The sequence below is a fragment of the Rhinolophus ferrumequinum genome, chromosome 24 (assembly GCF_004115265.2).
Source record: "Rhinolophus ferrumequinum isolate MPI-CBG mRhiFer1 chromosome 24, mRhiFer1_v1.p, whole genome shotgun sequence".
NCBI lineage: Eukaryota > Metazoa > Chordata > Mammalia > Chiroptera > Rhinolophidae > Rhinolophus > Rhinolophus ferrumequinum.
This window is the reverse complement of record NC_046307.1, coordinates 40,451,330-40,474,531: the sequence shown is the minus strand read 5'-3', so window position 1 is coordinate 40,474,531 and position 23,202 is coordinate 40,451,330. Positions and strand designations below refer to the sequence as shown.

Here is a 23,202-nt window from a genome sequence, read left to right as displayed (position 1 = left end):
AGAAAGGCTTATTCTTTCATAATTTCACCTTAACGCCCATCAAGTGGTGTCATAGAGCCAGCAAAACAATATGTTAATGCTCCCCCCACCATTTCTGTGACACTTCCATCTGGGAATCCAGATGGGAGAATTTCACAAAGTCTGGAATATGTAGACATTTCAGACACAAATTCCCACTTTCCTTTGCTCAATTAAAAACTTAACATTGTTACTACTCACACTTTGTTCATTCTTGCAAGTAGCTATTCTTCTCAACTGGCCAAAGCAATAACCCTGTCTTTCATTATGGATGCTAGGTGAGTGCTATTTACTGGAAATGAGATAAATTTATCTTGAGGTATCCTTGGAAACAGAGAACAGATGTGGAACAGAGGACTAAAAGTCAGAGATTACTAACTCCATACCTAGTTTTTCTCCAATGGCTTAAACCTTCCTTTCTCTTGCCCACTTCTGATACCCAACACTTCCATTGTCCCTTTACTATCACTATCCCTTGCTATCACACCTTCCATCATCCCTTTCAAGGGTTGATTTAATTCCCAAATTCTCCATGAAAATGTCCCCTGCCATTCTAAGGCAGTGGCTTTCTTCCAGCAAAATCGCAGAGCAGATTATATACTGAGCAAAACCTTCTTTGTTTCTCTCCCACGGCACTGTCACCATTGTGCACAAAGGCAACCAATAAGATATTTATTGAAAAGAGAAAGTACCTCAGACCCAGACATTGCCCTTCAGGAGCTCACAGTCCAGTGCAGAAGATAATTTTAATACAGGCTGAAGGTAGGAAGAAAAGAAAGAATGCAAAGATAAACTACTGTCCTTTATAGTGTCGCCTTGGACTGAGCAAAATCAGGGGAAACTTTGGGAAGAAGGTACATGTAAGTAGAGCTGTGAGAGTATGAATGAGTTTTATGGTTCTATTATAGAATTGGTGAAAAGGTCATTCCAGATGTAGGAAACAACCAGAGCTCTAAATCTGAAGGATGAAAAGTGTGGGCTATGTGTGAAAAGCATCAAATAATTTACTTTGATTGGAGTGAAGGGTAGATCAAGGAATATAGTAGAAAATAGGGCTGAATAGAAAGTTGGGGGACAATGAGAGAGATTTAAGAGTTTACAGATTTGCATAGGGAAATACTGAAGGATTCTGGGCAGAGGAGTTGAGTCGAATGCTTTAGAGCTGTGCTTCAGGAAAACTGACCTGGCAATAGAACGTAAGCTGCAATTGAGATGGAGAGTTAGAGCTCAATTAAGAGGCAACTGCATAGTTCAGAGCAGAAGTCAAGAGACTGTAGCAGTGAATATAGAGTTGACATATTACGAAAGTATAAAAAGACCTTAGAAACCAACTAGAATTTGAATGGGTTAGAGGGTGGGAGATGAGATAGATATCTCCAAAGTTCTCAATATGGATAATTTAGAAAGCATTAGTAATCAGAAATAGGGACTACAGGAGAAAGACAAGAGAGATGGGAAGAGAACAAGAATTTGGTTGAGGAAATATTGAGTTAGAAGTGCTGGTAGTACATCCTTCGGCTGTCCACTATGCAATTGGCTTGTTATGTTCTGGAGCTCTGTACGGATCAGGGATAGAGTCACTAACATAGAGATTATAGCTAAAAGTACAAAACTGTTGAGGTAGAGATACAGCGAAAGAAAGGAGAGAGCTATGACAACTCAATGTTGGACACGTGTATTGAGGAGGTAGCTAATGAAAAAAGACCTAGAGAAGAAGAAAAGAAAAAATGCCCAGGAAGCAAGGGAGAAAACTAAAAGAACACAATATCATAGACACCAACAATGGAAAGTTTTAATAAAAAAGCACTAAGCCAATAATGTTGAATGCTGTAATGAATTCCAGGAGAATTCCAGGAAAATGGTCATTGGATCTGGTGTGGAAAATTACTGATTTTTAAGAAAGTTGTTTTTGAAGAAGCCAAGCGCTTTAAAGGGGTGATGAGTAACTTAGGGAGTGGTCCAGAGAACAGAACCCTTGACTGGCAACCAGAGAACCCGAATTCCAGCATGGCCCTGCTGTTAAGTTGCCATATAACCTTTTAGCCTTTCATAAACTGTTTTCTAGTCTTCAAAATTCTATAAAATCTTTTCTAAGTCTCACTTTTAAAGATTCAAGCAAGCTACTGGTGTACCTCCTCTCTACAGAGGTATTGAGCTACAAATCTTTCTTAGATACAGGTCAATTTCACTACTTGTAACTTGTGTAAAAGTGACATACTTTCTAAGTGTTTCCTAATATAGAAAAATTGAAACTAAATTTTTAGAGTATTTCCTCCAAGCAAATCAGGTTGATGGGGTCCCTTCCTCCAGCATCGCCCCAGCCCCAGTCTACTATCCTTTACTTTAAAAAACAGAGCTAAGATATTATCCCTGGCTTATCCAACAACCTGTTCTATTGCTTGAAATCAGAGGGTGCCACCAAAAGCCCTTTTTGTTTGTTGAAATCAGTTGAGTGATATTAACAATCAATCCCCCAAGTCATGTATTTCTGGCCACATGTGATCATATACTTGTACAGAAATGCTTCCTGAAACACGGTGTCGCCTGTCACATGCTCCCCAAATTAAACCAGAAATATGTTACTCAAGAAAAACCCAGATGCACTGAAGAAAGAACATTTGCTTTATTTGGAGGCCTTGTATCTATTGGAATCTCACAGCAATAGAAACTCAGAATCACTAAAATGTTAAGGACTGTAAATCTTTTAGTTGGGTCCAGGCACACAGTCTAGTGATATATTCTGTTAGTGTGGATTTGAAATAGTTTGACTAAATTATCTGATTAAAGTTAAAAAAAGAAAACCCCACAGTTTTATCTTCTAAAAATACCACCAAGTAGGATAACTTTGTCTTGCTGAGACACCAGTAAGTTTTCCTGGAGTTGTCATTCTTTGCCTTTCCTCCAAAGAGGCTGGCCTGTTCTTTCTCAAAATTTCATGCTTTGGTTAATTGCAAATGGATATTGTATAAAATAAAAGAAAACTGAAACTTTGTTTTTTAGAAGAATTTATATAACTCAGCTCTGAATTCAGTGGAGAAAAAGGGACAATTAGTATCTATTGAGCACCTGCTATAAGCCAAACATGTCCACATACATGATCTCATTCAAGCCTGACAATAATACTTTATAATAAATTTAGCTTTAATGTTAGAGATGACAAAACTGAGGCTCAGAGAGGTTAAGCTATCCTCTCAAGGTCAAGTGGCACATTATAAAACTAGGGTTGAAACAAGAGCTGCCTGACTCCAAAGCTCCAGCATTTTCCTCTACCAAGCAGTTCAGTCTAGTGGAAAAAAATCCACTCTGGAAAGAGCCTTAGCATTTTAGCCATAAAAAGAGTATTAGTTACAATTCTCTGGAGCCTCTAGATTCTGTTGTATCTGCACTGAATCCTAAAAACAAAAACAAAACAAAAAAACACAACCCATACCACACAGTTGCATTTCTCCTCCCAATTGAAATTCAGCACCGAGGACAGTTCCTGAGTCATGTTTGCAGAGAGCTGTCCTTGGTTTCTGTTACTGAACTCACACCCCCATTCTTGATTTCCCAAGTGACACTGAGAAAGAGAGGAGGAAATGTAAGAAAGTATAAGATGGAATCCTCTGACATCATGGTGGAAATTAGCACATTTCAGAAGACCAAGATAAAAATGCATGTGAGAAGAACAAGAGAACCAAACAGATGGGGCAATAAAATGGAGGCGGAATGAGCTCATCAGGATTCCCAGCGCACGGTTTACGTCCACATTAGGCTCTTAGCTGACCTGGGAGCCAGGAGACAAAGTGAATGAGTGGGTGGTTACTATGCCGCTGCATCAGTTACGCTAGGAGATTAGGTGGAGCTGATTCACTGCTGCAGGTCTGTCTGCACGACTTTTCAAGTAGTGGAAAAGCTGTGGGCCCTGGTCTCTGCCACTCACATCACCGGTCTATTCTCACGGGTAGCACGAGTCAGATATGCAGGATCCCTCAGATAGACAAGGTTCTTGTGTTGTGAGTAAATCAAGGGTGAGCTTTCATGTGGAGAGCAGGTTTCAACTGCAGCCACAGCATCTCCATGTGTGAAGGTTTACCCGCTGTACACACAAACACCCTGCCTTCCCAGGCTCACCCTTGGCCACAGGTGGTTCATAACACAAACAGAAAGAACAAGGTCTTGAACAAGTTCATCACACTGAACAGTGATTCTTGCTTAAACTACCCGCTCTTGAGCATAGCCAGAAGGGTCTTTGGAGAGTCCAGTGTAATCCCCTCGCTTTATACACAGGAAACTCATGTCCAGAGAAGAGAAATAACTTGCTCCAAACCGCTTAACGAGAGACAGAGTTGGTCCCTTTGGGACTCAGTCCCTTTGTTCCTAAACCAGCAGATCTTCCACCAGGAAGACAAAATAAAACCCGAAATAGCATATACCCTGTTAACTCAGCCCTCTAATTATACTGCTTGCAAAGAAAATAACATCTTAAATGCCTTGGTCTTTCCATCTGGGCTTTGGCAATATCACTGATCACTTCTCATGTTGGAATCTATCTTAAGAAATTTAAGAGTAATTATTTTGGGATATATGCTTTGTTATTTTTATGTCTTCTTGTACACTGCTTTCTTTGTTCAGGAGGAAATTAGAATTCTGGAAATACACGTGATTTTATTTAATTATTAAAGGAACCAGCCCGTATTTCAAGTTGTTGCAAATATGAATGTATTCGTCCGTGTCAAGAAAGGATATATGAGACAATGTAGGCTATATTACTCTATTGTCAAATGCAGTTAAGATCCACCTAGGTCTATGAGTAAAAAAAAATCAAATCTATGAGTAAAATTAAAAGTGAAATCCTTATCTGGAAAATTCTGAACATGTCTGGATTTGGCGCCTTATGGAATCATCGAAAATGTAACATTTTATATTGTGCTTGCAACCTTGTTATCTTCATTATAGCAATTTGTGTATATGTGGGCTCATTTGAACTTTTGAGTTTTCAAGGAGCTGAAATAAGAAAGACTTAGGAGGAAAGTCTATTCAAGGTCATATTTACAGCGAGAAACTGATACCTGCTGGTGATGCAGACCAACAGAAATATTAGCCCAATAACCACCCACAAACCCCACCATACCTTTTCTCCTAACAAATATTCTTACCTGAACCATCATGGCATCCATTGTCTTCTGCTTTGGGTGTAATTAGACCAGACTTCCTGTCTTTAATTTTTATCCACGAAGAGATTTTCATGAATAGTACTTTTCTTGTAATTTAGCAACATTGTCCTTGAAAATCCAACAACTATTTACATAACAGAAACTATTGTTTGAAGTGCAAAGCAGTTCAAAATTTGGTTTCTGAAGATTAATCACTGCAGTCTAGTTTATATTATCATAATAATTTCATTTATTTTGATACAATTTGTTTCCAGAATCAACCTCAGCTTTTGTGCACAAGTGACAAATCCATTTGTTTCTGGTATAATGGATAATGTGATTAATGACCTTGCAACTGGATTTCTTAAAAGCACAGAGAAAAAAATAAGGATTTCCACTTATAATGCGCAGTAGTAAACCAGCTCTGTTTGTGCCTGTGCATCAAAATCTCTCTGAATTTGTTTATAAACCACAGACAAGATTTTGAAACAAATTTGCTCCTGCCTTTTGGGGTTTCTGTCTCTATCTGTTCTCTCCAAGAATCTGAGGGCAGTGATCTCAAACTGAGAAACTGGACATGTGAGCACCCCATTTACAAGGCTGGGGCACTGTTTTACTATGTGGCACCATCGCGGTTGAATGAACCCTGTCAACGCCAGGTCTTGCTGGATATGGTCACCTCCTGCTAGGCTGTGACTGGACACGCGGGAGGGCTCTGCGAGTGGCCTTGTGACTCGGGCCCCCACTCCATGCCTCTTGTAGGACCCATTGTGTGTGGGCGTCCTTTCCTTGCAGTCAGCATCTGGAGCCTGTTTCTGATCCTCACGGACCTGAGAATCTTTCCAAGGCGGGGTTGGGGGGGCAGGGACGCAGAGGGTGTCCTGGGGAACCTCTTACATTTCCTTTCCGCCTTCAGGGCGAGGTGGCAGCGGGCCCACCCCGGCTGCCGGTGGCTCCCGACGACAGCCCTGGGTTCGAATCCCGCCTGGGGCTTCTTCTCACCTTCCTCACTTGTGAAGTGGGGGTCACCCCCACCCCGCACCCCAGCATAGCGAACCCCCCAGCGTAACGGCGACCGCTAACTGAGGCCTCCAGCCGCGCCAGAAGCCAAGCAGCTTCGCCAGGGGTCCGGGGCATCAGGGGACTCCCAGCTTCTCAGCCCGCGACGTCTGCGTCCTCTGCTGGGTCCGAGGGGCGCCGGGATTCGTTGGCCAAGGCTCCCGAGGGCACCCCAGGCATTTTTTTTTCCACGTCAGCCTTCCCTTCCTGGGGGCCCCTGGGCCCCTGCGCTGGCGGTGCTGTGAGAAGGCATCCTCTGCCCCGCCCCCAAGTGACGCGCGCCCGACGAAGCCAATCAGAGCTCGCGGCGCTGCGCCCCACGCACCGCCCCCCCAGCTTAAGAAAGGGCGCGCGGGCCGGGCCGGGCCAGAGCGCCGCGCCGGGCGGAGCGTGAGCCTGCGTGACGGCGGGAGGCTCCACCGGATCCCGCTCGAGTTCCTGCTGCCCTCGAGCGCAGCGCCGCGGAGGTGCCCCTGCGGAGCGCCCCGACGGCGCCCGCCTGCCAGCCCTCCGGCGGATGCTGGAGTGAGCGCGGCGACGGCGGGATGCTGGTGCTGCTGGCCGCCTGCGTGGCGCTCGCTGTGGCCGCCGGGGCCCAGGACGGCCCGGCGCCCGGCAGCCGCTTCGTGTGCACGACGCTGCCCCCGGAGGCGGCGCGCGCCGGCTGCCCGCTGCCCGCGATGCCCATGCAGGGCGGCGCGCTGAGCCCGGAGGAGGAGCTGCGGGCCGCGGTGCTGCAGCTGCGCGAGACCGTCGTGCAGCAGAAGGAGACGCTGGGCGCCCAGCGTGAGGCCATCCGCGAGCTCACCGGCAAGTTGGCGCGCTGCGAGGGGCTGGCGGGCGGCAAGGCGCCGGGCCGGGCGGTCCCGGGCAAGGACACCATGGGCGACCTGCCGCGGGACCCCGGCCACGTCGTGGAGCAGCTCAGCCGCTCGCTGCAGACCCTCAAGGACCGCCTGGAGAGCCTCGAGGTAGCGGGGCGTGGGAGTCCTGGGGCGCACGCCTCGGAGGCGCGGGCAGAGGTGGGGAATGCGGTCCTGCCCGCGAGGCTGTGCGGGACACGACAGCCCTGGCGTACTCGGACGCGGGAAAAGCTGCGTTTGGGGTGCAGGGCTGGTTTTCGGTTGTGCTAGGGAACTTACATGGCTCGCACCGCCCACCTTTAGCCGGAAGGAAAGGGTTAAATCCTTGCGCGCCAGGACTGCCCACGGTCATTCACTACTTTCCGAGGTCCGGGCTGGCGGACCAGGACGTCCTCTGCTCTGTTCTTGCAAATCTCCTAGTCTCCCGGAGCCCGACACGCTCCCAGAGGCTGTGCCGGGTGACGTGAGGCTGCCGCGTGAGGTCAGCTGCCCCCGGTGTCCCGTGTTTCCGTTTATAAATAAGGTCAGGCTGCGCCAGAGCCGGCGGAGGCCTGGGGTCTTGACGCGACGCGAGCGCGGGCGGGCGGGTCCCCCCGCCACACCCGAAGCGCTTTGGAGGAGGCCTGGTTAACTTCAAAGACGTTCTGGCCGCGAATTGCGCGGTTCTAAGGTGTCCTTCCAGATTGCTTTGGGGGAAAAGACCTAATTCCGTCCTCTCTTGGAAGGTGCGTACAGTTGGGAACTTTGAGAGAGTAATCGTCGATTAATTTCCATCTTTACTTTCCGCCCTGTTTAAGAAGTGTGGGCGTGTCTGTTGAACACGTTTACCAGACACTTGTGTACTAGGAAATGTTGGTTTCAATTACAGGTGGTAATTATTGCAGAATTATTTGAGGCTTTCCTGTGGCATGATGGCAAAATGCAGTATTTCCAGGATCTGTATATCCCTTGATTCATTACGATTAGTAACAGCTAACATATTTGGAACACTAAGTATGAGCTGGGTGTATTACCTAATGTTAACCCTTGCCACAATCCTGTGAGGCAGAGCCTACTGACTGCATTTTACAGTCTGGAACATTTAGAGGGATGGATAGTTTGCCAAGGAGTCATGCCTGGGCAGTGGCAGGCTACCTCCAGAGCCAGCCTGATGAAAGAGGAGCAAACCAAGTAGGCAGGGAGGATTTAGAAATAGCACTAAAAGCAAAGATTCCTGGAATTCAGAGGAGTCATGTTTTATCTCATTTTCCAGTGCCATCTCCGTGCTGCACTGGGACTTGGGGGCTGTTTTCATGTCTAGCTGCAAGTGCATCAGCTTTGAGTGCCATTTTATAAACTTTAAAAAAAAAAATTCAAGCTGTGTTTTGCTTTTACCTGACAATGATAGATGTTACTTAAAATTTTGGCTTTTTAGTAAGAGGAGCAAAACAGCTTTCGGATAGGGGAAAATGAAATTCAGAAGTTTCAAATACTGCAGCCAAGTAATTCTTGTCTGACTTTGAAATCCTTTTCATAACACACACACACGCACACGCACACGCACACACAGCATCAGTGAAATGCTAGCCTTTGTGCCACTGGTACGATTGATTTAGCACTCCCGTTTTGGAAGCTTCTCCCGGTGTGGCGGGGCCATTAGAGCTGCAGGTCACAATTTCTTTTTAACTGGCCTTAATACTTCTCCCTCGTGTTTCCCGCTGCCCCAAAGCACCAGCTCCGAGGGAACGTGTCCAATGCCGTGTTGCCCAGTGACTTCCGAGAGGTGCTCCAGCAGCGGCTCGGGGAGCTGGAGAGGCAGCTGCTGCGCAAAGTAGCAGAACTGGAGGAAGAGAAGTCCCTGCTCCACAATGAGACGTCGGCTCACCGGCAGAAGACGGAGAGCGCCCTGGACGCGCTGCTGCAGAGGGTGACTGAGCTGGAGCGCGGTGAGTGCCCAGTGGTTTGCTAGTGCCTCTGTCGCCCTCTGGCTGACGTCCCTGCAGGGTCCTCTACCCCGTGTCTTGGTTCTTGGCTGCAGTATAGAGAAAGCTGGGCTCAGAGCACGAGGCGGGCAGGCAGAGAGGGGGCCGGCTCCACGGCTCTCTTGCCGATTTCCAGACGAAGCCAGCGGGGTGAGGACGTGGCCACTCCTGGACCTCTGCCTGCTGACTGCTCCCAGGGTGCTGGGATGGGCGCTGAGGCTGCTGCCCAGTCATCTGGGAACCTACCTGTCCTAAGTGTAGAAAACCACCTGATGAATCCTTACCTTTCAAGCAGCAGTCCCCCTTTCCTTCCTGCTTTGGCCCTAGGCTGCTCCGCTCCTTAGCCTTTCCGCCACCTGCAGCCTCTGATGTATTGGTCAGGCCTTTTAATGCCTTAATTGATTTTAACTATGTTTCTTCCGAACCTCCAAGCTGTTTGATGTAAATAGAGGGCACCAGCTTTCAGGGTCTGGCCCCCTTCTCTGCCCCTGGGCTCTCCCAGCTCTAATTAAACCTATCTGTTGCCACTAAGCTAATGATATTATCAACACTGAGGCTTATTAAATCAGCAAGCCTGCCCACCTGCAAGGATGGAAAGCATTTCTCTTTATTAGCTAATCATGCCTTGGTGAAGAACGTGGTCATTTGCAGATTAAATACTAGTGGCTGTTTGTAGTGGGAAGAGGGGCTGCTGCCCTCTGCTCTGTCATTCACAGGTTACGTGCTCTGGAGTAAGTCACCTCACTTCTCCAAGCCTCAGTGCCTCAGCTGTGCACCCTGTAAAGTCAGGAGTTGGGGCTTTCTGGTTCTCTGTCTCAGTTTTCCTTCAGCCTAATGTGGGGCCTTGGACCCTGGCCTGGCCCCACCCCTGGCCCCCTCAGGTGACCTGGTCTTCCCAGCCATTGCCAGGTGCTCAGCAGCTCTGCAGCCTGTGTGGAGGGTTGGGTGCCCTGCCGTGGAGGTCAGGTGAGACTGCACTATCCGCAGGGAGGAGTACGAGTAAATACTACATCTGGAGCCCAGAGTCTAGTATTTCTCCACTGCCTGTTGCCAGGAGGTTGAGAGGGTGATGCTAGGTTCTGCTGCTTTCTTTTGAACATCTTCCTTGGATGGGTGTAAACATGGCACCAAAGAGCTTCCTCACGTGTTATTTGCTATGACAGAAAAGGAGTTGGGGGTGGGGGTCAGCGTGGAGAAAGGTTGATTCATTCTAGCTCCGTCCTGCAGAAGGGGTGAGGTAGGGACTGATTTAGTCCACAAGTGACACATACAGTTTGGTTCTGGGTCCTGAGAGCCTGCCTGTCTTTGACAGCGATGGCGACCATCTGGCCTTTTGTGGAAACCTAGTAAATACTTGTTGAATGAGGGCATTTAGGCTCCTTCACTAGCAGCCTCTGGTCCCCAAATAAGAGGGAAGCTTTTGCTATGTCAGCTCATGGAATTGGGTGGTACCCCGCAAATTTTGAAATCTGGTAACTGGAGACAGGGTCTTGCCTTCTGTGTGTTTATTTTTTATGTTAATTTTGAGCTTAAATCAAAACTGTATTGAAAATTGCTCAGACCCGTTTAAGAATACCAGTCGCTTTCAAAGATTTTAGAGCCATTTACATGGGGATAGCCAGGAAGATTCTCATCAGTCCTGGGTGGGTCTGAAGGGTCAAGGTTCTAGCCAGGTTGTTACCCTCAGTGGGGGGGAATACCTCTGCATTCCTCTGCTTCCCACTGGTCCCAAACTGCAGGAAATGGTCAGTAAATGCTATCTTCTCTTGGGGAGGAAATGGCAAAGCATGAGCTCAAGGATTTCGTCCAAAGGCCACTTCTGAGTTAAGTTGTAGTGTCATGACATGGGCAGCCGACTCCTCTGCCCTGGCAGTTGTGACTCTTTCCTGCAAGAAGTGACGTGGACTTACTGGCTTGACGAGTGTCTATCAAGTGCCTGTGACCCTGTAAAACGTCCTTCCTCTATGCCCGTCAAGTGGGTTCCCAGCCCCGCCCTTGCTGAAGATTTCAAGGATATAACAGGACCTGGCTGAGGAAGGGTTTTCTGGCTTAATTCAACCGGAAAACTAAGTCTAGCTTGACCCTACCGGCTTCTTCAAGCTTTGAAGAGTGAGGACGCTCTTGTTTACTGCTGAAATTTGGACAGTGGCTGCCTGGGAGCAGATGCTTCAATGCTCCAAGGACCGACTTGGGTGTAGGGGGTCCAGAGGAGCCACTGCCCTGGGCTGTGCTAGCAGGTGGGGGCTGAGTTGCTGCTGGACTTTCTTCTCCCTGCAGGCAATAGTGCATTCAAGTCACCCGATGCGTTCAAAGTGTCCCTCCCCCTCCGCACAAACTACCTGTATGGCAAGATCAAGAAGACGCTGCCCGAGCTGTACGCCTTCACCATCTGCCTGTGGCTGCGATCCAGCGCCTCGCCTGGCATCGGCACCCCGTTCTCTTATGCAGTGCCCGGGCAGGCCAATGAGATCGTGCTGATAGAATGGGGCAACAACCCCATCGAGCTGCTCATCAATGACAAGGTGAGGCTGGCGCGGGCGCCACCTCCCCCATCACGGTTGTGACAAAGGTTGGGAAGGTGCAGGGAGTCTGACAGCTGGCTGTGGGGCTGTCCTCCTCATGGGAACGGCTCTGCACTGGCTCAGTCATGCTCTGGGCACCTGACTCGGTGAGCGGGGAGGGTTGGGGGGAAGGGACAGGGGCCAGGCAGCTGCAGCTCGTGGAGATCCAAGCTGAGAGTCTGCAAGAAGCAGCAGAGGGTTCGGGCCAGAGGTCACGGAAGGAACAGAATGAGCTGGGATCTCTGCGTGCCAGCCTAAATTGTCACTGGCCCTTAGGCCAGTCAGTGAAGGCTGCTCCCCAGGGCTGCACTGGTTAGGGGAGGGTGTGTGTGTGTGTCTGTGAGTGTAGGATACTTCTCATGAGTGTCTCTTTTTTAGGGCAGGTTGTTGAGATATAATTTACATACAGTGAAATTTACACTTTTTAGTGTGCGGTTCGACCAGTTTTGACACATGCATACAGCTCTGTAACCATCACCACAATTAGAATAGAGAAGAGTTTCATCATCCCCCAGATTCCTCATTCCCTTTGGTGGTCAGCTCCTGTCCCTGCCCCAGCCCATGGCAACCACTATCTATCTGTTCCCTGTCCCTACAGTCTTTTACCTTTTCCAGAGTAAATATCCCTCTATTGACAGGCTGGTTTTGACATTCAGGAGCGTGGTCTCCCCAAGAGATTAGCCCTGGGCGTCCACGGGACCCTCTAGCAGCCGCTGTTACTTTCATTCTGAAGTCAGACTCCACGTAGCGAAAGCTGTGTTCTTACATCCTCCTTGCTGGAGCTGAGCCTTTGAATAGCTGAACCCACTCCCTGGCTGCCGGAGCCCAGCGGGACCCCTCTCCCCACAGCCCCTCACTCTGTGTTTACTGAACGACCTGGGCGGAAATTGCTTAGGCGGGAAGCGCTGTGTCATCCACATGCTGGGCTCCTTCCAGTGGTGACCACATCCCTGAGCCCCGGGGATTAATTGTTCTAAATAACACCCTTGGACGCAGCCCTGAGGATTGAGAGCCGTGCTTTCCTCCTGGTTTAGAGGTGTGGAAGCAGCCAAGTCCTGCGAGTGAGTTAGTGAGGAGTTGCTAGGACACCAGCAGTAACAACAGGCCGTTCACAGGGGAGCTGGTCTTCGAGCAGGCACACGATGCCAGTGGACGGGCTCCGGATGGAAATGCCCTTCCTCCAGTTCTGCGTGCCCCTCCAACCCCCACACACATGTATTGTAGGCACCCGAGTGCCACGATGGACGTTGGGGCCCTGCCTGTGGGGTGCAGGTACCTCGTCTGACTTATCCCGAGAAGTTTGCCCTGTAGGGTCCTTACTGTCCTTTGGGGTGTTCAGGACCAGCATGGGGGGCTGTCTCTTACATCTGCTTGTGTGGCACAGTGTCCTGGACCCTCAGCCCAGCCAGGCCAGGAACAAGCGTGTCCAGTTGGAAGCAGGGCCACCCTGGCACCAGGGCTTGTGCCTAGGCTGCCCCTTTTCTCTTGAGTGTCTGATGACGTGGCATCGCCAACCCAAGGGTCTTGCTGAGGAGGGTGGGCCAGGCATGTTACACACGGAGCAGAGAATGGGAAACGGGGGGACTCCACATGATGGGAGCAGCAGTGGGCCCCAGGGCCTTTGGTCCCCCCAGGTCAGACTTCTGGGAAACCCACAGGGGTCCTCACCGCATATTGCCACCCATAGGTCGCACAGCTGCCCCTGTTTGTCAGTGATGGCAAGTGGCACCACATCTGTGTCACCTGGACGACGCGGGATGGCCTGTGGGAGGCCTTCCAGGATGGGGAGAAACTCGGCACTGGGGAGAACCTGGCCCCCTGGCACCCCATCAAGCCAGGGGGTGTGCTCATCCTTGGACAGGAGCAGGTGGGTACAGGGGAGCGGAAGGTGGGAGCGCTCATGCCCGACAAGCAGCACAGGGGAAGGTCTGCAGGCCACCCCTCGCCCTGCTCAGCTGTCTGCCTGTGGACGTGACGCTGTGGCACGGGCGAGGTGTCCCCAGCTCTGCTCACACTGTCTGTGCCCTGAGGGGCTGAGGGCCGGGTACCAGGTTGGGGTGGCGGGTTCGGACAGATCCCAGAATGGAGTCCAGCACAGGTAAGCAGGAGTGTCCCTGAGTCACAGGTCATGTAGCCACCCCGGGTCATCTCTCTGGCTGTTTGGTCTCTGCCAGGCTCCGTACTGAAGCAGGATGCCGGGGACTGGTATGGCATCTTCCAGGAGCTGCTGGCTCAGGGTCTGTGGGGTGCTCAGCCCTGTGGGGGGGTTTGGGAGGAAAGCGAGGCCTCAGAGGCTGCCCCCCAGAAACTTGACACCAGGGAGAGGGGATCTAAGTTGGCCGTCTGCTCTCAGGCATGTCAGAGCTGACATTTCCAACCGTGTTTGAGGTTTGCTGATGGACAGTGAGAGAATAGACAGCAGGTGCTGGGGTTCTGAATCCGGCTCCTCCGTGGCCCACGCCCTCCTCCCTTCCTTGTTACGTCTCCCCCAGGAGGGTCTGAGAGCCAGGAGACCCGGGTCTAGCCTAGCATTGGGACTTCAGGCAAGTATCTCCCCGCGTTAGCCTCAATTTCCACTCTGTAAACTAGATGGTTGGAGTAAAGACATCTCTAGAACCTGCCGAAATCAGTGGTCAGGGAGTGTGGCCAGAGTTGGGGGAGTCAGGAAAGTGCCCCGTGCCTCGCCTCCGGCTCCCTCCCAAGCTGGCATCCTTCCCCCGAAGCTGTTCTGAACCTGCACTGACACAGTTCTGTCCCCTCCCCAGGACACCGTTGGGGGCAGGTTTGATGCCACGCAGGCATTTGTGGGGGAGCTCAGCCAGTTCAACATATGGGACCGCGTCCTTCGTGCCCAAGAAATTGCCAACATCGCCAACTGCTCCACAAACATGCCAGGCAACGTCATCCCCTGGGTGGACAACAACGTTGACGTGTTTGGAGGGGCTTCGAAGTGGCCTGTGGAGACCTGTGAGGAGCGCCTCCTTGACTTGTAGCCACCTTCTCCTCTGTCCGGGAGGCTGGGGGTCCGCTGACTCCCCCAGTTCAACTGTGAATAAGCCTTCTGCCAGAATGGGCGGGGGCCCCCAAAGACTGAGGCTCTATGAGGCGTTTGTCACCGGCTTATTTGTTCCTTACCAAGATTGTGTTGTTTTTGGGGGGCGGGGGTAGGGCCAGAATCCCCTGGGAAAAGCCCTGAGCCACAGGCGGGCCCATACCTGACTTGCTGCTGTGGGTGTTGTCGTCCTTCTGGCCCCTGTTCAGAACCCCTGTGAATGCTAGGGCCCCCCAGCCTGTCCACCCCTTGGATCCTTGGTGTCTCGTGTGCGCCTTCTGTCCGTCCCCTTTACAGGCTGTGCAGCCATCCCGCTGGAGTGGCCTTGTCCCTTGTGTTTTGAGTACACCCTGCTGTCCACTGAGCACGCAGCAAAGCAGCCCCACCCCCACCCACCCCTGCCCCCTAGAAGGGCCTTTCTCTTGGTGTTCTTTATGCTTGAGTCTGTCCAAGGAAATTTTAAGCTTGAGGAGGAAGGCAGGCTGCCCAGACAATGCCCTGCCGTCTCCAATGTGTGTGTAGAGGGCATCTGTGGCTCCGGGAGGGGACTGCGCGGGGGAACGGAATGGAGAAGGGCCGTGCAGTCATCCCTGCCCCTCTGTCACCTCTCCCTCAGACCACTGCTTTGTCACTGAGAATGGCTCTGAAAGCCCTCTTGTCTCCACTGGTGCCAAAAGTTCAGTTGCAGCTTTTACAACCTTGTGGTGTGGTTGGGGGAGTTTCTCTTTCCCAACAGGAAAGAACAGCCATTCGCAGGCTCCCATTTTTGATGTCTCACCTCACTGTGAGGAGTTTGCTAGTTTTAATTCGTTGATTCCTGTAAGCGTTTGACTGTGGCAAGTATTGCCCCCAGGACTCTTTCCGGAAGTGGGTGTCATTTGGCTGATGCATTCTTGGTGACTCCAGGCTGCTTTATTTATTGGACAGAGGTTGTAGTAGTTTATTTTAAAGATAAAGTGATTCAGTGGGGAAATTTATAAAGCTAAATATGATATATTTTATTTTTCATACATGTTTGAAGTGCAAATCTGTGGAAACTCCATTTGTAGGACCAAGTTGATACGCCCATCTTGACACTGTATGCTGCAAGATCTCTTCTGATGGAATTTTGATTAAAGTGCACTGGAAGATGCCTTGGCATTTATTTTCTTTGTGTCTGGGATCGAGGGCAGGGAGGGGTGAGGCTTTGCAACCCTCCCCACCCCCCAGCAGAATGATGGCCGCTCTGGTTAGCCTGGGCCTGGCTGCAGTGAGCACAGCTGGGGCCAGCATCTGGTGGACCCAAGGATGCTTGAAGGACTGTACCCTTCCCGCCTCCCTCCAGCCTCCCTGTCCCCAGCCAATCCCTGTCTTCTCAACCAGCAACTGAGCTCCGCTGGATGACCCTCAGCTCCCTGTCCCAGGCTTGATGTCCATTCAGCACGTACTCTGTGAACCCATATATCTCATTCAGTGCTCTAACAACCCCCTGTAGGAGCTCATCCAAGTTTACAGGACAATACACAGAGCAGTTAAGCAGTGACTTGGGGATCACATAGCAGTGAAGGGCAGAGCCAGATCAAAGCCAGCTTCGGGCTCCCAAGGTCCTGCCCCTTTCACTGCCTGCTCCCACCCACCTCTGCCTTCCGGTTTGGCTCAGAGGGCCCTAGTACCACTGCGTCCTCGCAGTGCCACCTCTGTGTACCCACCTGGCCCAGGCAGGTGTGCTAATAGTCACATCTCCACAAATGGTAGGTGCGCCCCCCTCCCCACCACTTTCCATTTTTGTTTCTTTACTCCATCTCAGTAGCTGCAGAGTCCAGTCTTGGGTACACATGGCACTGTGTGCTGTGTACTTGATGCTGAGGCCGCAATGGAAGCTGTAACCTCTAAAGCCAAGCTCAGTGGGTGACTAAGTTTCCTGAAGTTCATTTTCAATCTTGTGCATCATGACTTGGCAGGAACCGAATATCATTAGTGTTGAGTAGAACGTGAAAACAGCCTGGTTATGTACCCAATTAGTTATCATTTCCAATTCTTTTCATTCTTTTGTTTTCATTCTTTTATTTCTATTTGGTATCATTTTCCTCCTGGGCAAAGGATTTCTTTTAACATTTCTTGTAGTGTAGAGCTGCTGGTGATAAATTCTTTCAGCTTTTGTATGTCTGGAAACATGTTTATTTCACCTTCATTTTCTAATGATATTTTTACTGGGTAGGGAATACTAGACTGACAGTTTTCTTTAACTTTTAGGATTTTAAAGATGCTGTTTCACTGTCTTTTCATGTATGTTGTTTCCAACGAGAGTTCTCCTGTCATCTTTATTTTTGTTCCTCTAAACATAATGTGTTTTTTCCCTCTGTTGCTCTAATACTTTGTCTTTATCACTTGTTTTGGGAAATTTGATTGTGATGTACCTTGGTGTAGTTTCTTAATTTCTTGCATTTGGAAATGTTTCAGCCTTTATTTCGTCAAATATTTTTTTTGCTTTTCTGCTCTAAAATTAATGTTTATTAAACCACATGAAATTGTTTCATAGTTCATTGATTCCCGTTTTATTTATTTTTTTTCTATTTCATTTTAGATACTTCATATTGCTGTGTCTTCAAGTTCACTAATATTTTCTTTTACAGTTCCTAATCTGCCATTAATTTTATCCCATATATTTTTTACACCTAAAAGTTCAGTGTAGGGGTTTTGGGGTCTTCATGCCCGTCCAGGAAAAACTCACTGTTTTCTTTTACTATCACACTGGATGCTTCTGACACCAGATGCATGGGTTTTCCCACACTGACCAGTGCTCTGACATGAGCTGGGTATCCTACAATTGCGTATCACTATTTGCCTGGAGTTAGCATCAGATTGCACAAGTTAATGGCTCAGTCCCACTAGACTGGCCCTACTTCAGATAACATAAATCGAGGGTTGTCACCTGTACCTCTGAATGACGGGCTATCCATTGAGGTTCCTAGGACCTCATCTTTGGGTTCCATAATTTGCTCAAATGGCTCACAGAATTCAAGGAAACACATTTACTGGTTTATTATAAAGGATACAGATGAACAGCCAGATGAAGAGATACCGAAGGCGAGGTCTGAAAGGAGCCCAAGCTCAGGAATCTCTGTCCCTGTGGAGTTGGGGTACACTACCATCCCAGCACATGGATGTCTTCCCCAACCCAGAAGCTCTCTGAACCTCATACTTTGGGGATTTTTACGGAGGTTTCATCACATAGGTATGACTAATTATTAACTCCATTTCCAGCCCTTCTTTCCTCTGCAGAGAATGGGGGTGGGGTGGGACTGAAAGTCCCAAGCTTCTAATCATGGTTTGGTCTTTCTGGTGACCAGTCTCCATGCAGGAGGACATCAAGAGTTACCTCATTAAAACAAAAAATGCTTTATCACCCAGAAAATTCTAAAAGATTTAGGAGCTGTGTGTCAGATGTTCCTATTACTCAGGAAATTACAAGGGTTTTAGGAGCTCTGTGTCAGGAACTGGGGCCACAGACCAATATACATATTTTTATTATTTCAGAATGTCTCACTTAACATTTTGTACAAATGGAGCAGAAAAACGTTTCCAACATATCGGTTATAATAATTGTTTTAATGTCCTTGTCTCTTTATTTTATCATCTGTATCAATTCTGGGCCTGGTTTCAAGAGCCCTGTTCCACCAGTCCTCAGTAGCTTCCAGTGTGGGGAGGAGTGTGGTCTGTCTGCCCTCTCTGACTCTGTGTTTGCCTGTCTGTCCAGGGACAGTGGAATAACTCAGCTGTCTGCCCAGAGGACAATGGGCCTGACAGGAGGAGGTCTTCAATGTCCTTCCTTTGCAAACGTGCTCCACGAGGCCCTGTAGCCCTTGCCTGTTCTGAGCTGGCCAGGTATGGCTGGAAGGTCCCTGGAGACACGGCCACACCTAGCACCTCTGCAGGGAGCTGTCTCCCAGGACCAGGGCCAGCTCCATTGCTGTGGACACAGCCTTCATTTACTCCAGGGCAACAAGTCAGCTGGTTCCCGAGCCACCCATTAGAAGCTAGGACCGCTGGCAGAGCAGAGGACTCCAGGTATGGCAGGGCCAAGTTTGTAACTGGAAGGATCAGCTAGACCTGGACCCAGGGCAGGTCTGTGCTGTGAGGGTGGAGCTCAGGGACTCCCACCCAGTGGGCGGCAGAGCTGCCTTCGGGCGCCAGGAGAGGAGCCTTCTCATGGGGACTTCTCCTCACAGACCCATCTCCTGAGCTGTTTTGGGAGTTTCTGGTGCAAGAAATAGGAAAATGGAATAAATATATTTGTGCTTCCAGCAGATAGAGGAGACTGAGTGGAGATGGTGGCGAGACTTTCAGAAGAGGATCTCCTGAGAACGTTCAGACTCACTCCCAGCTGGGTGAGGGCAGGAGGACACCAAGACCACCCCCTGTTTACATGTGGGGAAGCTGAAGCCCGAGAGTCCTAAAAAAGCTAACACTCAACCCCAGGCCCCTTAGCAGATAGATATTCTGCATGTTTGCTCTGCATACCTTAGTCTCTTAATAGTAGGATCTAATCTTTTTTATTCCCTAACATGTAATGTAAAAATAAATGCAGCTTTTGGCCTATTTACAAATCAAGCTGTGTACATGGACCAGTTAACCTGAGGACGGCCCCCAAGGAGAGCCCAGTGTCCCTTTCCCAGGCTTCTGCAAGAATGCTGTGCTCCTCCCTGTCAGCTCAGGATGACAGGCTCTGCTTCCCTAACTTCTTCCTGCTGGGACACACTTGGCAAATCCTGTCCACGTGCCTGGTCTACCTGGGCCCTGACCCAGACTGTGGCCAAGCCCTGAGCATGTCCACAGGGAAGCACATCCTGACCGTGAATCACAACCCCTCAGCTGGTGACAGCTGCTCAGGGAGGCCCTGTGGCCTGAGATGACAGCAGGGTTGGGTGACTGGGTTCTGGGCCCAGTTGTACTTGCTGTGTGACCTTGAGCAAACCGCCTTCCCTCTCTGGGCCATTTTGAGAGTGGCCTGGAGTTCTTGACATCCCTTGTCCTAGAACCCCGTCTTGGGGTCTTTACAACAATCCCTCATGAGGATACTCCTGGGGCCTGGAATTCATTTAAAACAGCCTTGAAAAGGCAGGCAGGCTTGTTGTTCCCATTTCACAGATGAGGAAACAGAGTCTCAATTTAAAGAAGGGACTTACTAGTGCAGAAGAAGAGGCCCACCCAGTATCTGGCCCTGGCCATGCTGTCCTGAGGGCATATTTCACACAGAGACCAGGGAAGGGGGCATGAAGTGGGACATGTGCCCCCAGGTACAGGCCAAGTAGAGATGTTATTACTCTGGAGGTATCTGAGTGCCCCCTGGGAACCCAGAACAGCCCTTGGCCATCTGTGGGTGCCCAGGGCAGAGCCCTGTTCCCACATCCTTGGGTCTCTTTGCCTCCCTCCCTGGCTCTATCTCCTTCAACAAATATTTGCTGTTGCTCAGTGAGCTGCTGCCATGGTTACGGGCATCCCAGTAGCTGAGGGCCCAAGTTGGACTTTAAACCTCTTTAAAATTCAAGACCCAGAGTAAACAGGTGCTTCTTGAAATCTCAGTCCTGAAGGTGACAGTGTCCCATCGCTCAAGGCTGCGAGCCCTTTGCTGGCCGAGGGGTAGAGGGCAGTGGAGGACGGGCTCCAGGGTTTCACCAGGCCCCATAGTCCTGGATGGGGGAGAAGAGCCAGAGGCCATGCAGTTCCTTCCTGTTCTGAAGAGGTCCCTCCCAGGGTAGCCGGGGCCCAGCTGCCAGTGAGTGCTGGGTACTGAGTTCTGGGCAGGCATTCTCCTTCTCCGCTGTGGGACCCTGGACAAGTTTTAGTTTACATCCATAAAATCAGGGCCGTTAGTCCTCCGGGGCTTATTCTGAGAGTAAAACCTTCAGCTGACGACTTGGGTTCTGAGTAGGAAAGTGTGGTTGTAGATCGATGGAGAGCTCAGGGGTCTGGTTATAACGTACAAATGTCCACGTTGCATTTCTCTGCACAATTCTTCTGGGTGACTCGGGCCAGTGAGGTGCCTGAGCTACAGCTTCCTGTTTATATAACGGAAGACCAATAACGCACAGCCTGGGGCCCTTCCAAGGACTGAAGGAGCTGAGATGAGCATATTAGTTATCTGCTGCCATGTAACAAATTACTCCAAAACGAAGTGGCTGAAGACAACAAACACTTATCACCTCCCAGCTTCTGTGGGACCGGAATCCAACAGAAGCTGGGTGGTTCTGGCTCAAGGTATTCCATGAAGTCGTTTGAAGGGCCTGGCCAGGGCTGCAGTCTCTGAAGGCTGATGCAGGTTCCAAGACGGCTTCCTCACGTGGCTGTTGGCAGGAGGCCTCAGTTTTTCCCACGCAGGCCTCTCCAACAGGCTGCTCTGACACAGCAGCAGCTGGCTTCCCACAGCAAGTGATCTGAGAGCACAGGTTCTCTCTTGTAACTTAACCTGGAACGTGACATGCCACCACTTGTGCTGTCTTCTACAGGTCGCACAGACCAACCCTGGTCCAGGAAGTGGGAGGGGTGTGGTCAAGTCTGTGCTTCCAGGAGGAGATTAATGGGGGTCACCCTGAAAGTGGGCTACCACCAAGGAAAGGGCTCCCCCAGTACCACACACAGTGATTCTTAGTGTATGGAAGCGATACAGGTGTTATGCAAAACACAAACCCAGAACCTAGAATAACTTAGGTTGGAGAAAGGAATGCAGAAAAAAGACCAAGCCCACAACTGGGGACTCCAGGCCCCAACTGAGGCACACTTCCTGGGCCAGGCGTAGAGACTTGGCGACCAGACCAAGTACCAGGAGAAGAGCCAGGAGGAGATCCAGCCAAGCACCAGGTGGACCCTCTACCCTGCCTTCCTTGAGGGTGGCGAAATCCCAGAGGCGCTCTGCAGAGCAGGAAGGCCTGCTGGGGTGGGATGGACGCCTTGGACTCTTATCCTTGGAGCTTCTCTCTGAAGCTGCCCGTCACTCTGCAGATAGTCCCGGTCCCGTGCGTGGGCTGTCATGCTCACCAGTTCGGCTTGGTTTCTTGCTGTTTATGGTTTATGTGCCAAGCCGTAGGCAGCAGTCACCTTCCCTGTGGCTTCCTGAGCGCCTCGTTTCTTGCCTGTGTACTCGCTTCACTCACCCTCCTTGGAGCCCAGAAATGAATTCAATAATCACCCAAGAGCCTGAAAGATGCAAAGCCCGGAATGAGGTTCTCTCTATGTGCCAGGTCCCTCCCATCTCCACCACCCAGGAGTCTGCTCAAATGACACGCCCCAGAGGGCCCTCCCCGCTTCCCTCCCCTCCCCGGCTTTACCTTCTCCAGAGCACAGATGGCTCTCCGCCATCCATCCCCTCGTGTTTCTTGATGACTTGTTCATTTTCTATCTCCTGTGGGGCTGAAAGCTCTCAGAGAAGCCAGGACTGGGGCTCTGTCATTCAGTCTGCACCCAACCCCACAGCAGCACCCAATTCTCACATGTGTATCTGTAGAAAAACTGAATGAAGGAGAAGGGGACACACAGGCTGATGCTTTCTAGGTCGGGGGGTATCTGCCGGTCCCAATGAAACGGCTGTTATATTTCGAGACTGGAGACCAAGGCCCGGGTCAGCTTTCAGACCCAGGTACAATTTCAGACCCAGGTCATGTAGCTTTCTAATCATAGGAGAGTTCCCCCATTTCCATCTCCGCTGGTCTGCATCACTCTAGATTCATAATCAACCCCAGATAAATTGCAGGAGGACCAAATATTAAATTCCAATTAGCTGGAAGCAAAGGGAAAAATGAGACAGACACCACCCAACTGGAATGTAAATCGTGTTTTCTACATTAACATGGAAATTTTAACATCTTTTCTTTGAGCCCGGCTGTTTCTAGGCGATTCCATTGGGTGGATGTGGGCGATGAATTGTAAAAGGGCTGGGGGAACAACTTGACTCAGCAGGAAGAATGCAGAGGTTGTGGTCCCCCTCCTGCTAATGTGGGTGCAGTTGCCAGCTGTACAATTATTCAATGTCTGCTGTGTGCTAGGCTTCCGGGGCGGTCCCAGAAATGTCCCAAAATGCCTGGCCCTGCTCCAGCTGTGGCCCCATGATAATGCCCTTTCTTCCCCATCTCTCTAAATTCTGCCCATCCTCAGACCCAGCCCGCCTCCAGGAAGCGTCCCTGACCACATTGCAGTTAAGAGAGAATGTGCTGGATACTGGGGTCCCCAACATTCTTAACTCCCCATTCTCCCCTGTGTCTGGGGGGCACTGAGCTCACACCCCTCTCCAGGGTGGGCCCTGGCTGTTCTAAACCAATTTAGGGTAACCCCACTGCTATGTGTTCCCCTCCAAATTTATACGCTGAAGCCATAACCCCTAGTCCTTCAGAATGGGACTGTATTTGAAGACAGTATCTTTAGAAAGTCATGAAGTTAAAATGAGGCCATCAGGCTGGGTCCTGATCCAGTAGGACTGGTGATCAAGACAGACCTGCAGGGAGGACACACAGGAGAAGACGCCATCCACGCCAAGGAAAGAGGCCTTGGAAGAAACCAACCCTGCTGACACCTTAATCTCGA

At 50.2% G+C, this 23,202-nt stretch overlaps 1 protein-coding gene across 1 annotated transcript; it reads left to right on the top strand.

Annotated features, from left to right (window-relative positions):
- The first annotated feature begins 6,580 nt into the window (after window positions 1–6,580).
- On the top strand, window positions 6,581–15,781 carry NPTX2 (neuronal pentraxin 2). The gene is made up of 5 exons (XM_033097027.1): window positions 6,581–7,183; window positions 8,784–9,000; window positions 11,314–11,558; window positions 13,285–13,464; window positions 14,363–15,781. The coding sequence occupies exons 1-5, from the start codon at window positions 6,758–6,760 to the stop codon at window positions 14,588–14,590; spliced, it is 1,296 nt and encodes a 431-aa protein (XP_032952918.1). The 5' UTR covers window positions 6,581–6,757; the 3' UTR covers window positions 14,591–15,781.
- The last annotated feature ends 7,421 nt before the right edge of the window (window positions 15,782–23,202 follow it).